The sequence below is a fragment of the Mastigoproctus giganteus genome, chromosome 11 (assembly GCF_048544385.1).
Source record: "Mastigoproctus giganteus isolate SK-2022 chromosome 11, ASM4854438v1, whole genome shotgun sequence".
In the NCBI taxonomy this organism is placed as follows: domain Eukaryota; kingdom Metazoa; phylum Arthropoda; class Arachnida; order Uropygi; family Thelyphonidae; genus Mastigoproctus; species Mastigoproctus giganteus.
Window position 1 is genome coordinate 123,101,508 of NC_143585.1, and position 18,170 is coordinate 123,119,677.

The 18,170-nt window shown below is 34.1% G+C and overlaps 1 protein-coding gene across 2 annotated transcripts in view; it reads right to left on the bottom strand.

Moving 5' to 3' along the window:
* Window positions 1-221: 221 nt before the first annotated feature.
* LOC150078409 (cytoplasmic polyadenylation element-binding protein 2-like) overlaps window positions 222-18,170 on the bottom strand; it is a 405,982-nt gene continuing 388,033 nt past the window's right edge. For both annotated transcript variants that reach the window (XM_090385295.1, XM_090385294.1), the window contains 2 exons: window positions 14,763-14,944; window positions 222-1,724 (listed from right to left, as the gene is read on the bottom strand). In XM_090385295.1, coding sequence (XP_090241421.1) covers window positions 1,497-1,724; window positions 14,763-14,944 — 410 coding nt within the window. In that variant the 3' untranslated portion in view covers window positions 222-1,496. The remainder of the gene's footprint in view (window positions 1,725-14,762; window positions 14,945-18,170) is intronic.

Here is an 18,170-nt window from a genome sequence, read left to right on the forward strand (position 1 = left end):
GAGATGTCAAAGATTTGCATGCATATTGTTTTCTTTTGTTAAGGTGTTGAATCATGTTTACAATTAATAACAATACACAAGGATCTACATATTATTTATATTAGATGCATGGTGAAGTACATCTATATCTTACTAAATAATTATGTAAAACCACTTCTAAGAAATGGAAATCCTATAATCAACATATCTTACATAGATTATAAAATTAAAACAGGTCTAAGAAAGTAAACCTGAGAACAACATTTTACATCTTGACAGGAAAATTGTCAAGGACTAGTACGTTTCAGGAACATGTTAGGAACCAACCACAACTTTACTAGAAATATAAGACAGATGTCTGGATATGGCTCACAGTGATTAAGATTACAACAGCTAAAAGGAATAATGCCATAATACTATTTTTTAAATAGCAAATATTTTTGTAATGGGGCAAAATATGATGTCTTACATCCATAGTATGAGACACTGTACAACACTTGAAAGGTAATAAAAATATAAAAACAGCTACAGTGGAGTTCCAATCCTTAGAAGAAAATTTTTGTTGTCAGCATTGCATACAGCACATACTAAGGCCACAAGCTGACAGTTAACTCTCTGTGGCACAGAGCTTTGCATTTTGCATAAAAAGTATTTATTTGCCTCAAAATATCAGTTAAACATTTTATTTTATTTTATAAAATAAATATTTCAGCACTTTTGAGTTAAATGCAGTTTATATAAATATGTCACTGCCATCTATTAATAAAGAAGATGAGCAGTTCAAAGTATATCAACCATGTAGTGGTATTTCAATATGCATCAAACTCTTGAACAGCAAGATGAGCAGCTTCACATTTTATCTTTATCATAAATTAATGTTCTTGATACACAGATTAACAATTAAGTCTACACTTTCTACGCTTGCTAAACGCAAACAAACACATCTAAGTTTATAAAAATATCTTTATAGTATAAAAGTTAAGGCAAATAAATAAATTTTATGTATATACATGACTTCACATATCAAAGTTATCCATACAACATATATGCCATATCTAATAATATTCACCCTCTCATGTTTCCTTCTAAAATAGCCTTATCAGAAAAGTCTCCACTGCCACATCTGCTGACAGAAGAATGAGATAACAGGTACCACAGCGGTCTGACAAGAATTATTGCTCAGGTGAAAGAATGGCTAGCAAAATATCACAAAAGGATTTAGTAACATGACTGATGCTAAGGAGGACATTTCTAAGGCAACCACTTACACCACAAAGGGTTTACAGGTGTATGAGAAAAATAATCATTGCAAAAATGATTTGACTAGTAAAACTACTGTAGGAAAACTATAGGTTCAGAATCACATGAGAAACAATGCCTAGCTCTAGGCAGTTCACAACAACAATTGTATTAATGTGGTGTGTTATTAGATTGCTAGAAATCTGTAATATCCAAGTGTATAGGGATTTGCAAGACTAACCAACTCTTTTTGAAAAGAACTTTAGTGTACCCTACTTTTAACACCAACGAAAGGGTACTGCTCGTGGGCGATCAGCTCCCTCTTTGACTAGGGGTTTGTGAAATTCCCGACCAGGCCGAGAATGAATAGTGGCCCAACAGTGTTCACAATAATACTGCAGGCAAGTAACATTGGCGCAGAAAAAAGGAGCAAATTTACCACCACATCGAGTTCCCTGGCATTCATCACACATCTGATCATCTAGGACATATGGTTTAACTTCAACCTATAAAGAGAGAATATAAAATTAATTTGTATAAAAAAAAGAATACAATGGATCCAATGTGATTATGATTTATTTACCAAAATTGCATTTAAAGGTATTTAACCTATTTAAATAGATAGCCAGCTACCATATACACTAACTACAATGCTAAAAGTAACTGATCACCATGTTTCAGAGAAACTTTTGATACAATAATGTGTTGGCCCACCTCTGGCTGGACATGGTGGCCTAACTAATTAGGTCACTGAGAGGTTAAATTTTTATATATTACCTGGTCTTGGCGCATTATAGCCTTAGTAGCTAATGCGCCAATAAAATCCAAACCAATCAATCAATCAACCCACCTCTGGCCTTAATTGCATACTGTGTCCTCATCAGTAAGCACCAAAAAAAAATTTTCAATAACAGGAAGGTGGCATTTTGGCTCATTCCTCTTTCGTATTGGCCAATTCAGCTACTGAATATGGGAATGTCGGCCTGGTCCAAAACCAATGTTTCAGTGTGTCGTGGAGTTAATATAAGGATAAAGAACAAATTAATATGAGGATATGAGGATAAAGAACAAATTTAAAACAACTTTCCTTCTAAAGAAGGAAAGTCTTTTAAATTTGTTCTTTAAAATTATTTTAATTTGATTTTGTTGCCGTAATCATCTTCACTTGGTTTTAGTTATGGACATAATGTCTTCTTCCACTCATAGCTGCATGTTTGTGGTTTGATCTGTTTTGGGGGTCCTTAGCCTTCAATTCTGGTTGCGATAAATCATTAATGTTGTTGTGAGTGTGAGAATTCATTTGATGTAATTTCATATTCGTTTTAAATTCTAGAGAGTGCTGTACAGAAGTGTTCTATGGATCATACTGAAGTAAATTTCTCTTATTTTCTACACATTGAAATGTAACGTCGTAGAACTGATTGAGTTGAAGCTTTGTTTTATATTAAAAACAGAAATGCACACACTTGGACCATCTATATATATATAGATGGTCCAAGTGTGTGCATATAGATGTGATATATATATAGATATATATATCACAATAAATTTTTATAAAAACTATTTTAAATTATTTTATAAAAATTTAATGTGATGATTGAAATTACATGTTAAACTGTAAATATATAATAAAAAGGAAGGAATCCTATTTGGTAAAATACATGTTCTTGTTTATACTCCAGCACGACCACCAGGTCAGTGGAGTTTACAATAAATCAATCAATACTAATATTAACTGTATTTAGTAGTTGCGGGCTTGAACCCTGGTCCATTCAAAGAGGGTGTGTTACTGCATTCACGCTCCTGACCATTCATGGTTGCATAATTAGTATTAAGGGACTATTCTTGTAGCCTATGACCATCGGCATTTTATCTGTTTTGGCCCATTGCCAAAAAAATATCAAGTGCTTCCGTTGTAATTTATTTTATTACTAGAACTACTATTATTATTTGTTTTTATTTTTTTTTTTCATATTTTGTACATTGTATAAAAATTTTTATAGAAATATAGGCTTAAATTTCAGTAGTACATTACTTTTATTATCTGCTTAATTACTGTAATATTTTGAAAAGTAATATTTGTAATATTTTGTAAGTTTAATTCTTACCTTAACAATAGTTGTGCCATGTCCACTTCAAATGATTCATCAAAGGATAGCATGGCCCAGGGAATGGATGCAGGTGATTCCTATGTAAGTCAGAAGTTCATCATTTGTATAGCCTTTGGCATATAATTCTAACTCAACTGATTATTCTTTTTCTTTTCTTGATGTACTGACCTTAAATTATCACTTGGTGCACTACTTAGATGAAATTCAGTCACTGAAGAAATAAGTGGATCTCCCAGAGACAAATAAAATGACAGACCCATCAAGAACTGAAGTATCTAGTCAACTGCTAGGTGATGCATTTCCAATTTGGGCCCCAGAAGAGACAAGTCGAGTGCACACTGCTCTGGTTCAAGAGGATTTAGTTTTAATGAGTGATTTCATTGTCAAGGAAACAGGTAACACTTTTTGTAATAAGGACAGATTAGTCTTGAATGGTCTGAGCAAGCTTGATGCTGATGGGATTTTTCCTCTTCTCAGATTACACACGTGAGGGGGGCATAAATTCAAATTGAGGAAAAACACTTATAGAATAGATGTGCAGAAATTTGCCTTTAGTCAGCAGGTAGTTGATAGCTGGAACAAACTTAACATCTGTTGTTGTTGTGGAAGTTGATAGCTTAATTAAATGGGAAGGTTTTTTTTTTTTTTTTTTTTTTGGCTGATGTTGTATAAGCTTGCTTTCTTGCATCATATGCCTTAATGCTAATGTTAAAGTACCTCAAATTCAAGTTCAGGATTTTAGATGGATATTAGATGGATTTTTAGATAGTAGTCAGGCAACCTTTTAATACTTCAAAGGTTGACTTATATGCAGGAATATATAGTAGTTTTCTTATTTTCATTGTCCGAGGACCTATATTTTGGATTTTGGATATAAAGATGGGAACATATTTATATGCAAAAATGTCACAAACTGACGAATTAAATTTTTTTTTCTACTAATTTTGAATAAGTAAATAAATAAATTTTTATTTACTTATCAACCTCCTGCTATCAACTGGATAGCAGGAAGCAACAGTTCATAAAATGTAGCAACAAAAACTCAATTTTTTCTGCTGCCCCTTCCAGCTAGTAACTGCCTGCTGACTTAAGGTAAACAAATCAATTTTAGTCCTAGACCAATAAATAAATTTATTGGTCTAGGACTAAAGTAATACAAGGTACAAATTTGGACCACATGACTTTGCCTTCTATGGTTGAAGCCAGAGGAGCTTATATCATTATAAGGGTATGATTTAGTTCAATTGGAAAGAGAGATCAAAATGAGTTTTTATCTGGTCCTCCTTGGGAAATGTACTTGCCAATTTTTTTCCATATGGATAGGGACACCTGGAGTAGTCAGCAAACAACTTAAAGAATACGATTTTACAGAGCTGTGTTAAAATCAAATCTATTCAAATCTCAACTTTACATTTGCCCATTTTTTTATAGCAAAAACTCAATTTTTTCTGCTGCCCCTTCTTTAAAATTGAGGAGCAGCAGCAAACCAGACTTCTGATCTATATAACATGAGAATGTGTAGATGCATTTGGACATATTTTATGAACTGTTGCAAATTAGAAACATTGATGGCTACTTTTAGAGAGTCCCTGTCTTTAGAAGAGTAATATGAACATTAAACAGATTTTTGAGTCTTTGGTCATGGCAAGACTATGAAGAGAAGGGGTCTTTGAGATCAGCTGATTGCAAAGTCAGTGTTCAAAGCACACTGGGAGAAGGCAACTTTTCTGGTCAACAACAGATAAGTCATTTTGGAAGTATTACTGGAGAGCCTAAATTGTATAAATATATAAAAGATTAAGAATGATGGAAAATGAGTTAGTTTATGGTTTCTTCTACTAAGTTGGAAGTGCCCAGATTTTAACAACAATGCGCGTGCACGTGCGCATGATGAACCAACAAAAAGAGTTACTTAATAACTCCAGTAAGTCTCACTACTGAATTTTTCTAACAATGCAACCCTTTCTTTTCCATTATAGACATACCTCTTTCTATGTTTTTAACCACTACAATTCTGTGGGCCACTTGCATTTATTTTTTTTAAGCAGCATTTAGGAAAATACAAATGGATGAAAGTTGTGTGCCAATGTTGTTTACACCATGACAATTGAAAAGCTGTTTAGTGAATACATTGTAGTTGGTAATGGGTGTATAATTTGTCAGGCTGTAGGTTGCAACCCATCAGTGGGACACAGGAAAATGAGCATGTTGCAAAATTTTGATAAAACACAAGGATAACATTAAAAATAAATATAATATTTAATAATAGATAAGTACTTTTTTTCTTCTTTTTTAACTGTTTTGGATATGAAAAACAATAGAAACCAGTGACAAATTCTTCTATGTCTGTAAATACGAGTTATAAGATGGTGAATTGTAGGTCCCCCCCCTTTTTTTTTCCAGTTTAGGTGGGTCACATTATAAAAAAGACTGTAAAATGCTGGGATAACAGACCTTGTATTTCAGAGGCACTGTAATGGCAGAATAAATGCTGAGAAAAACAATTAAGCAGCCTTGAGGGATGGCAGCTAATATTTTATTCTAGATTAAAGAGTATTGTGTTCCCACAAAGGAGGCTGCTTTAATCATAAAGAGTATGTCACACCATAAAAATTTTTTTTTTTTTTTTTTTTTTTTGTTAGTTGTTGGTGTATCGGCTTCTGTGGCCATAATGCACCTTTCCTAAGTTTTTGCATTTTACTCTGATCCAAGCCTGAAGCGGGATTCGAGCCCTCAACCTTTGGGTTGCCAGGCAGGCACTTTACCCACCTGGCTAGCCCGGTCAGCATAAATTCTGTACAATTATTAAAGTAAGTTAATCAGAATGGCAGATCCACAGTTTCAAATGCTGATGAAATGTTCCAGTAAATCAGATCAAGTCAGTCATCGGCATGGAACTCATCAGTAGCCAAGAAAGTGATTGATCAGAGAGTTGGCATTTGTGATGGAGCCATATCCAGAGTTGCCATAACTGCCAACTCTGGATTTACAAATTATCCATCTTTTTTTTTTTACTCAATCATAATATAAAGGGTTTCTCCATCTTTTTCCCAAAAAAATAATAAAACTACATTAAAATTGAAATTTTTTAAAAATAATTTTGAAAATTTCTGCTTATTTTCATTTTCAAATTGGCTATTAGATATACAGCTCTATGTTGTTCTCTGTAATGCACAATAATTTCATCATACTTGTATGGTGCAGAACTAATTAACAATGTCTTTCAGTAAGATGCAAAAGAAATACAGGTGACCCCCGCTTAACGCTGATCATTCGTTCCGGAAAAACAGAGCGCTAAGTGAATCCGCGCTAAGCGAGTGCCGCTTTCCCATAAAGTAACATATGTATTTATGAGCTGCAGTCAGTGCCATAGGATATTTCCTAATGAATAATAAACAGTAATGAAAAGATGCACAGATGTTGGTCAAAATATTTAATATTCAAATATTTGCACATATAAAATATTCTGCATTGCATACGTATAATTATGTGGTAACTACTTGCGTATCAAAAGTAAATTTAAAATTCCAATTAAAATAATGAATTTAATTTAATTGATGAATTTAATCATGAAAAATGTGTGGATTTTGAGTTGAACTTTGGCCCTCTTCCAAATAAACTAAAAGGGGTATTAATTTTAATCCCCCGCAGTGTTAAAACCAACAATAAAGTCAACTGATCCTTCGCCGCTTTGAAACCTGGCATATTTTTTTCTTCTTCCAATATGAAACTTCTTTTAGGCATTCGTTTCCACAAAAGTCCTGCTTCATCTATGTTAAAAACTTGTTGAGAAGTATAACACATAATACCCCTCTTCAGTAATTTTAACAAAAGTTCTTTTTTGAAAGTTTCGGCTCCTTGATCTGCACTTGCGGCTTCTCCCTGGATTTTAAATCTATTCAACCAGCCCTTACCAGTTTTAAATGGTTCCACATTTTTTTTTTTTTTTTTTTTAGGCGAGTTTTCTTCAGATCATCATATTGGCTAATCTCTTTCTCTCTCTTTTTAATATTTAACTTAACTGAATTCTGCACTGGAATATTATCTTCAATAAAATTAAAGTCTTTCCATTTCAATCCTAATAGCCGGCCTAGTCCTAGTTGCTTGCAGTGGAACAGCTATCTTTCCCGCTGCAAAAATTAATTCTTTATTTTTTTATAATTGTTCTTACAGTTAAAGTTGCAAGTCCTAAATTATGGCACACATCCGTTTGTCGTTGACCGGAATCGATTCGCTTCAAAACGTCTAATTTACTTTTCAAATTCAGTCTTTTTCTTACATTTATAGTCTTCGTACTGCGCCCAGACGTTGTTGCTTTTTCATTCCTATCAGTCATTATTAGCTCTTCGAAAATGTAACTGCGTTGGTTGAATTAATTACGATACAATGTTCAAGTAAACTTTCCGTTACGCAAGATGTCTAATACTCTACTGAGTGATGACTAGACTTCGGATAAATGCATATAACGCAAATATTACAAGCAATATACTTGATCATTTTTTTAAAATGTTGATCGCGGAACTACGTTACAAGTCACTGTACTGAAACTAAATTAGCGTGCGAGAAAATTTTACTGAGCGTGGGAAAATTTCTCAAGTCGGCGTGGGAAACGTTTTAATACTGTTTTGCTATTCATTTTCAAGCTATCGACTCCATCAAATGAAACGATTTTGTTAATATGTCAAAATTGTAATCTGTAAAAGAGCGTTATAGTGATCTGTGACAGCGTTATAGTCAAATACGGGTTATAATATAAGAACAGCGTTATAGCGAATCAGCGTAAAGCGAACCGCGTTATAACAGGGGCCTGCTGTACAATGTAAAATCTTCTTGTCAGCAGGTGGTTGATTGCTGGAACAAACTTCCGTCTGTCATAGAAGTTGACAGCTTAAATAAATTCAAGGCAGAACTAAACAAACATTTAGAGTTAATGGATAGGTTTTTTTTTTTTTTTTTTTGGCTAATGCTATATAAACTTGCTTTCTTGTATCATATGCTTCTATTAATGCTAATGTTAAAATTTCAGAAAACACATAATTAAGATTTTCCAGATAATGTAAAATCTGATATGTATTCTTAAAACTAAAGAGTTCACAATCAAGTACTTTGCAGTTTCAAGAAGCAAGAAATGTGATGTAATCATATATTTACAAAAAATAAACATAAGGTGTGCGGGTACACAGAAAAAAAAAAAAAAAATAGATGTAGCACTTCATAGTGATGATGGGCTCCGGTAGCCATATTAGCAAGAGTGTAAGGCTCTACTGAGTGGAATGTGCAGAGTTCAAGACCAGCTGTCGGTAGTCATGGATTTCCTCCTCAGTATCTCTTGAGTTAGTCAGTCTCAAGGCCGGGTGCTATTAGCAAGTCAAATCGAAGAATCCTGACTAGAAATGCATTCAAATTAAATAAATAGTGATGATGATAGATATCATACGTGCCAAATATTTATTTGTTCAGAATATAATCTTCCTTTGAGCTGTACTAATCATAGCAGGTGTGCTGTTCTGATGTTTCCCCATAGTGAAATAGCAAAAAAAAAAAAAAAAACATGGACCATGGTTGTGGAAGAACAAGAACCATTGCTAGTGAAACTGCACAGACAAGGAAAGAAGAGGTAGTCATGGCTCTTGAAAATGGGCCATTTTTGCTTGTAACAGACAACAGTAATCAAAGTGATTCCAAGCTATTTTAGACCTACCATAACAGGTGCATTATCAACACTAGGTGCCAGACAGTTTTTCTGAAGGAATTCCACATGCTTGCAGCTTGCAGGGTTCTTTCAAAATTTGTCCAATTTGTACCCTTTAGAGCGGAGTTGGGCAACTTTTTTCATCAGCGGGCCGAATGAAATTTTTGTACCATGATGCGGGCCGAATGAAATTTTCGCATCATGATGCGGGCCGGAATAGATTGAACGATTTAATAAAAAAAATCAGAACCTAAAAAATGTTATATTACTTGAATTACCAAATTATTAATGTATTTTTAAAAAAAATATCTGAATGTCCAATTATCATTGAAAATGCGGCATTCGGCATCAATTTTTTTTTTTTTAATTGGCTCATTTTATGGGCTATAAATTATATTAAATTAAAAATTGTAATAATTAGAAAAGGCATAAAACATAAAATATCTCGCACCAATATTATTTTTTTCAATAAGAAGTCAAACCCAAAGGAACTTCGTTCAATCGATGCTACAATAATAATTAGGAAATAACTCTTTGACGCTGCGTAGAATTACTTGGTTACTGTTGTACTGGCCACGATTCCCGATTGAACCGAACGTTTACGGCGAGTGTAGTCAGGTATGGATTTTCTATATTTATGCATTTACCGAGGGGGCCGGATTCAACATCGTCGCGGGCCGACTGTTGCCCACCCCTGCTTTAGAGCATTTATCAGATTCTCTACAAGTTACAACATTATGGCATCAAATAGGCACCAAATTTTTAGCTTTATAAATGAAATCAAATCCTCCAGTGTACGTTTGCCCACAAATATTGTTTAACTGGTTATACAGTATTTTTTGCCTTCACTTTGACAAACTATGAATTACGAGACATTAAATTTTTGTTTGGTATTTGAGAGTTACCAGGTGAGCAAAAGCATGTATCTTTCTCTAGGATGTGCCAGTGACAGGTGTCTAATCTTGCTATAGAGCTTTGGCTTAACTAGCTAAACGTGAAAAGCTGGAAAACAAAAAAAAAAAAAAAACCAGATAGTCACATTGCATCTACCAGATGCCAAGCAAGAATTTCTGGTGGTGTGGGGGAATTGCCTTAAAAATTTTTAAATTATAATTTTTTTTTAAATTTTAAATATTACTCTGGTTCTCTTGTTTATTTTTATTTAATATTTTTTGAATTTAGGTGTCTAATCTTGCTATAGAGCTTTGGCTTAACTAGCTAAACGTGAAAAGCTGGAAAACAAAAAAAAAAAAAAAAACCAGATAGTCACATTGCATCTACCAGATGCCAAGCAAGAATTTCTGGTGGTGGTGGTGGTGGGGGGGGTTTAATTCAGTAAAACAGCTAAGAATTGATTTTTTTTAAAATTTACATGTGGCATGCAACAGTTACAACTGTTGCATGCCACTCAAGTAAAAATGATTTTGAAGCATGTGTGTACACATTTGGCTGTCTTTAGTTGAACATGGAACTAGACTGGCAGAGCAGTGGCAACCTTTGACAAGGCTATTTAAAAAAGAGGTTAGAAGTGGTGAGAAAATTCATATGAGCACTTTTCAGAATTATCAAATTGAAAAGTACAGGCAGTCACTAGTGAGTGCCAGTGACCCATATCCAAATCCAATTCATAATCCAAAAGAAGTTATGCAGTATATGAATTCCCCAAGAAGAACTAAATTGCACACTGGTGAAAGCAAACCTAAACAGGCCAAGCAAACATAATTCTAGGCATGTTATCCTCAATTTTGTTGAAAGTCTATTTAACTTGAATAAAGCAATTTGCTTATTTCTTTTAAATATTTGCCAACATTTGAAAATCTATAGCTCTTCAATCTAATGTACCTCGACATCGACGTACTAAGGTCATTACCCTTAGATATGTTGAAGAATGTTATTTGCAAATTTATTATATCAACAGTTTTTAAATCTTCCACTTCCTTTTTGGAAGTTGATTGTCATAGCAGGCTATAGATTCTGACTGAGTCATTATTATTTCCACTGCATAATAATCACGATTATTTCCACAAGAGAAGGAACAGAGGATTCTGTTCTTTAGTTCAATACAGAAGTATTATTATTATTATTAGATAGCCACAGAATACTTTATTACTGCATGTGACATGGTGCACAAGTTCCCATTGAAAAATAATCAAATTTCAATGCAATGAATCATTTTCAAATTTTAAAATTTTTGTGGGCAAGTTTCCAGTACTTCCTATTGTCATTAAAGATAAAGAAATAGATGAAGCAATGTATGTTTTGCAGCATCAGGTCTATTTCAGTGATAACTTATCGGATGCTATTATAAGAGAACTGATGTACAGTGGTCCTTGATTGTGTAACCGGTAAGTGCACAAAGAAGCATAAAATATAATAAATTATCCCAAGAATTATTAAAATATTCTGGACATTTTAATAATTTCTTATAGCAATGCAGAGTATCATAAAATATTTAATCAGGTGTTAAAAAAAAAACAAAAAACAAATTTAGATCTTTTCTTTCTTGATTGGAAATGCTCTTGACAGGTAAGTCTGAACAGCTGTGCCACTGTTATTAACAAAACTTAACTCAACATTTTTGAAGAATGTGCAAAATCTGGAACGGTATCTTTCTCAAACCAATTGTAATCAGTTGATGTCTAACAACAACAAAGTAACAGCTATGGTCCTTATGAAAATGACTTGCTTTTTTTGGGGGGACACCCATTTCCCCCTCACATTTTTTTGAAGAACTCTTGTTTTTTGCCTCCTTTGACACAAAATCTGTTTTCCTTCTGCTTACAACTGCCTGAACTCCACTGTTTGAAAGCCAATTTATGGAATTGCAAAGGTTGGTAGCAGTGATAATGTATATGTGAGAATTGGGTGCATAGAGTTTTATTACTCAATGATGGCACAAGCAGCCTTTGAAATAACCTCTAAAGGGGGAGAAGACAGAGTGGTAATCAATGGACACTGCTCATCATGGACTAATGTTATTAGTGGAGTCCCTCAGGGTTCAGTGTTGTTTTCTGTATTTATAAATGATATTGATGATGGTATATCAAGCTTAATGTCCAAGTTTGCAGACAATACAAAGGTTGGCAGGGTTGTTAAGGACACTACTGACAGTATGCTGCTGCTGCTGCTGCAACAGGATCTGGAAATGTTGAGCAGATGGGCTGAGAGGTGGCAAATGAAGTTTAACATTGACAAATGTTAAAGTACTGCACATGGGAAACAGTAACCCCAGAGTAACATATCAACTCTGTGGTACTACACTGACAGTGGTAGAGAATGAAAATGACCTGGGGTGTAATTGTGCAGGCAGATATGAAGTTTTCTGAGCAGTGAAAACAGGCTGCAAGAGTAGCTCATGGTGTCTTGTCAATGATATACAGGAATTTTTCTAGCAGGGATAAGGAGGTGATTATTCCCTTGTATAAGGCAATGGTCAGGCCACACCTAGAGTACTGTATACAGGTCTGGAGGCCTCATTTCAAGAAGGATGTAGAGCTGCTGGAACAAGTACAGAGAAGGGCAACAAGATCAGTGAATGGAAAAAAGGGGTGCTCTTATGAAGAAAGGCTTAAGTTTTTCAGAATAATCACCTGAGAGGGCATAAATTCAAATTGAGGAAAGACAGACGTAGGATAGATGTGCGGAAATTTGCTTTTAGCCAGCGGGTAGTTGGTTGGTGGAACAGACTTCCATCCCTTGTTGTGGAAGTTGATAGCCTAAATAAATTTAAGGCTCCTGAACAGGTATTTCGAACGAACGGAGGGGTGAAATGGGAGTGGGTTTTTTTTTTTTTTGGCTGATGCTGCATATGCTTGCTTTCTTGCATCATATGCCTCTACTAATGCTAATGCTAAAAGAGCAGGCACAATTGAGATTTGCTGAGGAATTTCATTTCTGATAGGCCACTAAAAAACCCTATATCCCACAGCTATGGAGGGAAAAATACCTCTCAGAAAGATATTACTTGTGATTTTGGTGTGAAGTGTGTGATATTCAAACACTAAGAGTTTTTACTTGAATTCGAAACTGGAACCAACCTAGAATTTGAAAGTGGAAAGAGAATGGCTCAGGAATGGATTGGTTGACCAAAAGTTTATATCTCCCAGAATGCCTTTAGTAGTGTTGAATTGAGAAGTGCAATTTAGTCATATCACCTTGTAGTTTACTAGCAGCAGATTCTTAGGAGTACAACACCATGCCTTTTCTACAGTTAAGTATTCTAAAAGTAGCATTTACACCTCCCAAAAAATTCATATACAATGTTATTTTAATATTACCAGTTCAAATTAACAAATGTCCTACTGTTAGTTTTATTACTATCCACTTGAAGATACAAATAAAAGGAAACTAGACAGTTTCTAAGTTAAAATAGAACTTGATTTTTTGCATGTGCAATAACAAATAAATTAATATATTGGATATCTACCTCCAAATATTGAATTTCTGGATGTACCCCACCACCACCACACCACTAAGCATTTTCTTGCGTAGGAAATGATTTTAATTGTGGATTCTATCTAGCTTTAGTGACAAGTATCAATTCCTTTCATAATGAGGTAATTCCTTTCATTCCATCTCCAAATGACATCCTTGTCATCTGGAGATTAGGATTGCAGCTGCATCAATCAGGCACTTGTAAATTGCCCTCTAGTAGGCATGCCAAAAAAAATTTAATATTTTAAGACAAAATATTTTAAACTGGGGCACTTTATAATTCTATTCTTTATTCTGACACTATATTGAATAATAAGAATAAATAATACCTTTAGTAACAGCAGTTTTGTTATCCAAAAAAATTATTTCCCAACAATGCACTTACAATGCACAGGGAAAGAAATTGCAGTTGATATAAAAACTGGAAAATTGAAGACTATATTAGGGAGTATTAAATTTCCACTCATATAATTCTGACAGACATTTGAATATTTTATATTCAAATGTCTGTCAGAATTATATGAGCAAATATATTCTATATTTGCAGTAATTCAAGAACAGCCGAAAATGTGGAAGAAAAAATGTACATTATGTTACCAAATAGACACCAAATTTTTAAATTTATAAATGAAATCAAATCCTCCAGTGTGCAATTGCTCACAAATATTCTCTAACTGGTTATACAGTATTTTTAAATTTTCATTTCATTTTGATGTACTATGAATTACAAAACATTAAATTTTTATTTGGCATTTAACAGATACCAGGCAAGCAAAAGTATGTATCATTCTTCTAGGCAATTCCCTTTCTTATGGGCATCTAGGAGATGCCAGTAACTTTTTATCTACTACTGCCAAATTTAAATATTTTCAGGTTATTGTGGGAGAATATTTCTTGAACTGGCAGTTTACTGTAGTTGCAGTAATAAAATTAGGCTCTACATGAAAGATTTATGGGAAGATATAGATTTTAAGTTACAGCTATCTCCCTCACCTCCTCTCATGTACACACGATTCAGGATATCTTCTCCCCCCCCCCCCCCCATCAGAACTTGGGAGAAATGGTACAACAGCAAAAAATACTTGTTACCATACCAAAATTTCTTTCTAAAATACTAATATTTTATATCGATTAACACTCTTAAGTTTCAATTTAAATATATATTTGGGATCAAAAAACTTGTTACCTATACACTCTATTTCATACCATGACACTCTATTTCATAATTTTAAGGTTAAGGTTTTCTGACTACATACATTGAAATAAATGATATAACTATATACAAAAATTTGTTTACAAACACCAACCCGTTTTTCAATGTCTCCATGCTGTAGCTGTACAAAGCGAGCACTGATGGCAGCAATATAGCTTTGCTGATTAGAGAAGGCCACTCGGCCAGCTCCCTTAGGATATTTCAGTTCTGGATCTGTGTCTATTCCTGCATAGCAAACTCCTCCATATAAACGATCCATGATCATGGCAAGTTCAACTGTTATGAATTATATATACATATATAAATATTGTTAATTCATGGAATTGGAGGAATCTGTTCAAGTATATATATATATATACACAAATATATGAAGCATTTTTTGATAATGGTCTTAACATATCACTGTTTTTAGGTAATTACTAAAGTTGCAGTAATAAAATTAAATTCTGCATGAAATAAGATTTATGAGAAGATATAAATTTTAAGTTACACATATCTTCCTCACCTCCTCTCATGTACACGATTCAACATATCCCCCCCCCCCAATGAGAACTTGAGAGAAATGATATAATAGTGAAAAATACTTGTTACCACACCATTTTTAACTTTAAACATCAGTGAATGACAGTAATTATGCAATTGTTACTTCATATGGTTCCACATGTCAATGCAAAGTAAGGCAGCTACCATAAAAGGAGAATGTGGTTGGCAATCACAACCTATAGAGACACTATGGATAATGAATTTAAATTAACTTAATGAACAGAGCAATATTATTATTGTCCTATATAGAGCTGATCTGGCCAGCAAGTCAACTGATTCATTAGCTCAAAGAAAATCCTTTCACCCAACTTTTTAAAACCAAGCTAAAACCTAACTGCAAATCTACAGCTAATATTTTGCTATCCTGATTATCTGAAGAAATTCATTAAATTCAATACTGACTTAGCTAAATACTGTATAGAATATATTGAAATTATTTATACAGGAACTCCCTGACTTACGTAAGAGTTGCATTCTGCGGAACGCTACGTAGGTCGGAATTTTCCCCATGCTTGTGCAGCACTCGGAACTGTGCTTGCTGAATTGATTGAATCAAAAAAGAAATATTCGACGAACGTGTGAATAGAATTATTTATTGCATTTATTCAATTTTTTATCTCATCCGCAGGGAAAAATTACAAAAGCATGCAATTTAAAAAAATTTCAAAATTATAAAATTACAAAAAAAAGAGAGGAGACAGGCATAACATTAGTAAGTTTTACCTCTCAAGCATCACTGCCAGAATCGATGTCTTCAGCTGATAAGTACGTCACTGTGGAGGTTGAGGGCTGTGGAGATTTAGAAGGGGTCAGCCGCTCAACCTTACAAAAGAACATATAAATGGATGACTGGACGGTGGCTTTTTTCTTTTCACTGTAGATTTCTTTGTAGCAAGCAAGCATATCATTCACCCCTCTGTTAACTTTTAAGAATCGTTCGCTGTCGGGATCCATCTCAAACTTCGCCATTGCCAATGCAATTTTACAAAATGCCATCTTTCTGGTGATGAAGCATCTCGGCTTCTCATTTGGTTCATCTTGAGCTTCGTCAGCATTTTCTTCTTTGACTATTGCTGCTTGCAAGTCAATAAGTTTTTCGTTAGATAATTCCTTCTCTTCTTCCTCTATTAACTCCTCCATGTCTTTGGCATCAACCTCCAACTGAAGTAGCTCTGCAACCTTTATAATCTTATCTGTAACTTCTTCATATGATTCATCTTTTTCAAACCTTTTTACGTGCTGTGGGCACATTTTCTTCAGCGCCATTTAAACAACTTTTGGCAATTTCCACCCAGGTCTTATTAATGTGTAAGATGGCGTGGTAAATATTGTAAGATTTCCAAAAGTCTCTTAACATAAAATTTTTCTCATTGCCTACTGCAGACAATGCCTGAGCGAATGTTGTGTGTAAACAGTATGCTTTTAAATTCGAAATAACACCCTGATCCATAGGTTGGATGAGTGAAGTCGTGTTTGGCGGTAGAAACATGACTCTCACGTTCGAATTGAAATCATCTAGGTGCATAGGATGTCCAGGAGCATTATCTAATAGAAGCAAAATCTTGAAAGGAATATCGTTGTCTTTACAATATTTTTCAACCTCGGGAATGAAGCAGCATTTAAACCAATCCCCAAAGAGAGAATTGTTATCCATGCTCTCAGGTTCGATTGGAAATGCATGGGTAGGGTGGCTTTATTGATGCCTTTAAATGCATGAGGATTTCCAGAATGGTGCACAAGCAGTGGTTTTAATTTGTAATCCCCCACTGCATTAGCCCCAAGCAAGAGCGTGGCCCTCTCTTTTGACACCTTGATACCCGGCATTGTATTTTCCTCTTTGGCAATGTATGTTCGATCCAGCATCAATGATTTTTTCCAACACATCACAAAATTTCTGTGCAGCTGCACAGAAATTTTGTGATGTTGTGAAGTTGCTAGTGCATACTATAAAGTATAGTGCATACTTTAATGATGTGGAAACCAGTGCAATTCTTGTACCTATTAAACCACCCGTTGCTTGCCACAAACTTGGGTTTGGATTTAACATACTTATCCTTAATATCTTTATAAATACTTCTTGCTTTTGCTTGAATGGTCATTAAACTCAGGAGCACCCGCTTCTGAATCTGATTTTCCATCCATATTATTAACAGCTGTTCATCTTCAATATAGCACCTGAACGCTGTTTTGTGATTGCTGTTGATCTTAAGTGCATTGATCCTTTGACATGTTCTTTTATACGCACACTGGCCTTTAAAATAGTATTCACTGTTGAAGCAGGGAGACCTAATTCCTTTGCAATAGATGACAAACTTTGTCATGCTTCTTACTTTTTTAATCATTTTCATCTTCATTTCTAAATCAATTTTGTTTTGTTTTCTGGCACTGCTAGCACTTGCACTTTCTGTTGGTCCCTTTCCCTTCATCATTATAATACGTAATTAGGAATGAAGAGAAGTTTCTGAAATTTTTTTTTTTTATATATGATTGAAGATTTCAGTGAAGGTTAACACATTTCACCATATTAGTGTAATTATCGGTATTATTGCAAATGCAATAAGATCACATTTACTACCCATTTATAATTAGATGCACTAACAGAGAAGCCCAATAAACCAGAAAGCAAATTGTTTTTATTGTTTCATGGTCATGACCTCCAGAAACGTGCTTTAAAAAAATATCACAAAGGCATTCAAAATTGATTCATATAATGGGAATACATGATAACGATGAAAGGGTAGCGCAATTTACATTGTAAATATGACCTTTTAGAGAGATAAATAACTTAGTAATATAGCAAAATTTTCAAATTCCAAGGACTTGGAACGAATTAAAAAAAAAAAAAAAAAAAGTGTTATTGGGTTCACATTACGATATTTTCACGATACCTCCATTTATTCCTATGGGATGCACAATAATTACGTCAAGTTGAAATTCCATAAGTCGGGGAGTTCCTGTA